This window comes from Juglans regia, chromosome 1 (genome assembly GCF_001411555.2).
Source record: "Juglans regia cultivar Chandler chromosome 1, Walnut 2.0, whole genome shotgun sequence".
Taxonomy (NCBI): Eukaryota; Viridiplantae; Streptophyta; class Magnoliopsida; order Fagales; family Juglandaceae; genus Juglans; species Juglans regia.
The window spans coordinates 2,578,172-2,583,364 of record NC_049901.1 but is presented as its reverse complement, the minus strand read 5'-3'; the positions used below and the strand labels follow the sequence as shown (position 1 = coordinate 2,583,364).

The 5,193-nt window shown below is 34.3% G+C and overlaps 1 protein-coding gene across 1 annotated transcript; it reads left to right on the top strand.

The window, feature by feature from the left end:
* Positions 1 to 898: 898 nt before the first annotated feature.
* Positions 899 to 3,745, top strand: LOC108980475 (transcription factor MYB16-like). Its single transcript, XM_035684174.1, has 3 exons — positions 899 to 1,180; positions 1,286 to 1,415; positions 2,291 to 3,745. Exons 1-3 carry the CDS (start codon positions 1,048 to 1,050, stop codon positions 3,216 to 3,218), a joined length of 1,191 nt encoding a protein of 396 aa, XP_035540067.1. The 5' UTR covers positions 899 to 1,047; the 3' UTR covers positions 3,219 to 3,745.
* Positions 3,746 to 5,193: the final 1,448 nt, after the last annotated feature.

Sequence of the window (5,193 nt, the reverse complement as noted above, 5' to 3'; positions counted from 1 at the left end):
GGGTAGTGACAGGGTACTCTATACTTTATTACCATCCATCTACTATTTAAAGGTATTTCAAATTTTTTATTTTTTTATCATTTTTTAAAAGTATTTTTTTAATATCTTTAATCATTAAAAAAATTAAAAAAATATATAACTTTATTAATATTCATTTTCTTAATCATTAAGTAAAATAAAAAAATTAAAAAAAATAAATATAAAAAGAAAAATAGATAAATAGTAGTAGAGTAGAAGTCTATCATTATTCTATATATATTTTTCTTATTTGATATGAAATGTATTACAGTAGGAAATTAATAAAAGCTAGCTATCGTCAAAAGTGGTGAGAAAGTATTGATCATGTTGAAGAGACCCACATGCATTTTGGAAAATTAAAACCGAACCTAGCTAGCTCATGCATGGTCATATATAATTAATTCTTGGTGGCTTCTCAGTTGAAAAATCCTGACGGCAACTTTGTACCTTATCTTGATCAATATTTGTTTTTTGCGCAAATGTAATTTATTAATTTCACATTTAGATACAGAAATATTTTTATTTCATCTCATCTTATCATTATAATTTTTTTAAATTTTTATATAAAATATAATAAATAATTCAACTTTTTAAAATTTTAAAATAATAATAATATTTTAAAATAATATTTTAATAATATTTTATTCAATTTTTAACTTTTATTTAAAATTATTTCATTTTATCTTATTGCACTGATCATACGGCCTGAAAAGACATTGAACTTATTTAACTTCGATGCCGTATTATTTTGGACTATTGGTTAAAATGTGAGATCAGTAGTATGCCTGTGCCATCAAATCTAGTTGAAGGTTAAGGCCTTAAAGGGTACTTTGGACCTTCAAGTTTTATATATACCACGGGTCGATCCATCGAATTTATTTCTTTATCCCATTATTGTCGCTGACCTTTCTACTGATCTGCCCATCTCTTCACTTACAAAGACAAGTTTGTCCAGTACTCCGCTCTTGTTTTATAAAGAATAGAGAACAAGCACCGCTAGCTGCCTTTGCTGATTGATTTCACTTCCAAATGGGTCGGTCGCCATGCTGTGACAAGGTGGGCTTGAAGAAAGGGCCATGGACGCCTGAGGAAGATCAAAAGCTCTTAGCTTATATCGAAGAACATGGCCATGGAAGCTGGCGTGCCTTGCCGGCTAAAGCTGGTGATCATCTATCTGCACTGATCCTTTTCTTAATGAAGCAATATATAATAGTAACATATTTTATCAGTACTTTTAGTTCACCTCCTTCTGTCTTACTGTTTCTAGGGCTGCAGAGATGTGGGAAGAGCTGCAGATTGAGATGGACCAATTATCTTAGACCTGATATTAAGAGAGGAAAGTTCAGTTTACAAGAAGAGCAAACTATCATTCAACTCCATGCCCTCCTAGGGAACAGGTATAAAAGTTTCTCGTAAATATGACATTTTTCTGCTGTAAATTATTATTTTGTGTTAACTTTCCCATTAGAAACCATGGCCGCTAGTTCTTCTGTTCGTGGTTAATTAACTTTCCTATTAGTCTTGAAACTTCCATGCTCAGAATTCATGATGGGTACTGTCGTCGACCCGCTTACTCTAATCGAGCTTTACCCTTTAATTCCTTCTTTTATACATATATATAACATACTAGTGCAAATCCAAAGAGACTTGGCAGAGTTCAAGTACCTTCAGATGGTCAGTGTGAAATTGGGAATTAAATTGCTTCTTGAATTTCGGAGAAAAGATAACAAAATTATTTGGTGATTCATCTAATAAATTACTCGCGTTCCTTCATGCTAGCTAGCTAGTCGATCCGTATAATTATGTTTTCTACCGGAAATTAAAATATTTCTAGTATTTGAATTCTGCCAGCTACTACACACTTACTTTAAACATAACCTAGATTTAGGAATGTGCTTTCTGTCATGCATTTCCATAACTTTTATTTTTCTGACACTCAATCTTATTAAATGGGTTATCTTTAATTAATGCAAAGTACTTTCATGGCGCAAAAATACAATATGTATATATATATATATATATATGAAATAATATTTTTGTAAAGGATCCTACTCAACATGTCATAGATACTCGTGAGGTTTCTTTCTTGTACAAGCTGATCATGAAAGTGTTTTTTTTTTGAAAGCGATCATGGAAGTGTTCATCTTTTGTCCTTGGATGTTAAAACATTGATAATTGCCGGTAGCAGTTGATAATTTCTACGGTTTTGTCAAGTTATTGAGGTCTGTGTATTGTATATTGTCTAATTTATTGTCTTGTACGTCTTGATCAGGTGGTCGGCAATAGCTACTCACTTGCCAAAGCGAACGGACAATGAGATCAAGAACTACTGGAATACGCATCTTAAGAAAAGGTTAGCCAAAATGGGGATTGACCCTGTTACCCACAAGCCCAAGAATGATGCATTACTCTCAAGCGACGGGCAATCCAAGAATGCAGCCAACCTTAGCCACATGGCTCAGTGGGAGAGTGCTCGGCTCGAAGCCGAAGCAAGACTGGTTAGGGAGTCAAAGCTTCGTTCACATTCATTCCAACATCAGCTAGGCACTCCGGTAGTACCTTTGCCTCCAAGATCTCTGGGTGTAACTAAAGTAGGCTGGAATAATGGTGCATGGTCTAAACCAACAGAGGGTAATGGCGGTAGTACTGTTCCTGCAGCTACAGTAATTGGAAGCCATGGCCTCGAGTCTCCTACATCAACACTTACATATTCAGAGAATGCGCCGCCAGTTATGACAACTGCTGGAATTGGGGAGACTTCAATGCCTCTGATCGAGTTTGTTGGTACTACTTCAGGTTCTTCCGAGACCGGAATTGTCAAAGACGAAGGGGAACAAGATTGGAAACCTTTTGAAAACTCCACCCATTGGTCAGAATACAAAGAGGGCATGGAGAACTCATTATCTTTTACATCTAATCTTCATGACATTTCAATGTCCATGGAAGGCACATGGACTAGTCCAGAATCTTTGAGGACAAGTCGTGGACATGTTCATTTCGGAAACGTTATGGGAGATCAGGAAGGGTTCACTAATCTTTTGCTTAATAATTTCGATGATCATCAGAGTTTATCGGATGGAGGGGATGATTCTGAAAACGGTAGCGGCAGTGGCAGTGACTACTACGAAGATAACAAGAATTACTGGAACAGCATTCTTAATTTGGTCAATTCTTCCCCCTCTGATTCCCCAATGTTCTAAAGCTTTACAAAAAGTCCTAGCTAGTCATCGCCATAAAGTCATGAAGTGGAACTTACCCACACACGTGCACCACTCTCCTCAAGCCAAACCAAGAGCTGTACGTTGATTTGTTTTTAATTAATGTTGTTTTGAAGCGGCGTCTCATAAAGAAATGGTATTGCCGAAATGCTTCATCAAAATATAGAGAGCATAACGTTAAAAGTTTGGGCAATTTTTCTCTCATGTCTAATGTTCGCACTTCAGCCACTTCTACTCTTTCAACTCGACCAGAATCTACGTTTCCTTTTGTTCGTCTTTTAGCTTTGCATTTCCTTCAGATCTAAGCTCTCAAGGTTTGAGGATGCTAATTGTGGGACCTGTGGAAGTAAGGCAGTACTGATTCTGGATAGTCTCTTAGCTGAATGACACCAATATGGCCATATATATCTTCTTCTTCTTCTTCTTTATGTAAAAAGTTATGTAAGGACATGCAGCTTGTCCAATAAGAGATCACGTATTTATGACCGACTTTATTGCTGTTGGTTTCATGTCGTATTCTGGCTTATAAGGAAGGGAAGAATCTCTCTCTCTCTCTCTCTCTCAATTTTCATGAAGTCATGGGAGGCTGGCCTGGAACCAAAAGACATGGGAAAGCAGCAAATAAAAATTGACCATATTTTATATATGTGACGACAGTTTTCTGATCAAATTGGAGAAGAGAATAAGCTTCAAGTAAGAAAAAGAAAAATACTATATATATGAAGTTTTTTATTATTCCTAAGTTGATTCTCTTAATTAACTTAGGTGGTATCACTACAATTCAAATTAACAGGCTGCCGGATGATGATCAAATAAAACAACAAATGGTAATTAACAATAAGACCCAAAAGGTTGTATGTGTATAGATTATTGCTCTTACATTATTTCATTATTACTTAGTTAATGTCTTGATCATCTCCAAACCATTTTTGTCCAGGTACCTGCAGTTTTTAATTTTATCTGATCTGCAGTACTTTTTCTTTTAGAATGAAATGAAATACGTCTTAAAACAATAGTACCTATAATTCAGGGTATCTGTAGTACCTATGACATGATTTACTTAGTTTTCTTTTGAATAGATAAATATATTTGCAAATTTTTATCACTCACGAATAAATCACTGATCTTGATCAAACTTGTCGTGTCAGCAATTAAGTTATCACATGATATATACAAATTAAAGCATTGGTACGTACCTTGACTCATTTTACGTATACAATGAGTCACACAATAAGTAGAGTGACATACATGTCCATTAGGTTTATAAATAGTGTAAGTACTATATATTATACAAAACAAAGACCAATTAGCACCCAACCCTCAAAAGAGAGTTTTTGTTTTTTTCGAAGTTTTAGGGAATAGATTGTAGCTAGAAGGCGGCCTTGACGAATTAATGACTATATGTAGAGCTATATATAAATATATATATATATATATATATATATATATATCCTTTTAGCTTAGGAAGTATTTGGCATTTTGTCCTAAAACAGAAGAAAACATGAATGGCCGTGGGTGGAGCTAGCTCATATATACTACTGATTCCCCTGATATATCTTTTACATGAGTAGCATGTGAATTGAAATGGCACCATTTTGATCAGAAGACCAAAATATAATGTGGTGGGAGATCATAGCTAGGCAACATAGTACCCCATCTTAATCTAAAGACACTTTATAATAATAATAATAATAATAATAATAATAATAATAATAATCTAACAATTATTAATTAATAGTTGGGAGATAAGACAAATATTGATAATCTTCTTTATAAAAGTGTCAAAATCATTGAATATCTTTTTTTCATTTTATTTGCCGAAAGCTATACGAACGTACTCTCATTTTATTGATAAACCCATGCAATTAAGCATCGCATGATCAGTAGTACTTTGGGTCGAGTCTCACTAAATTATATGGACATGCATATACATATATGCGTAAGTAGATATAGATAC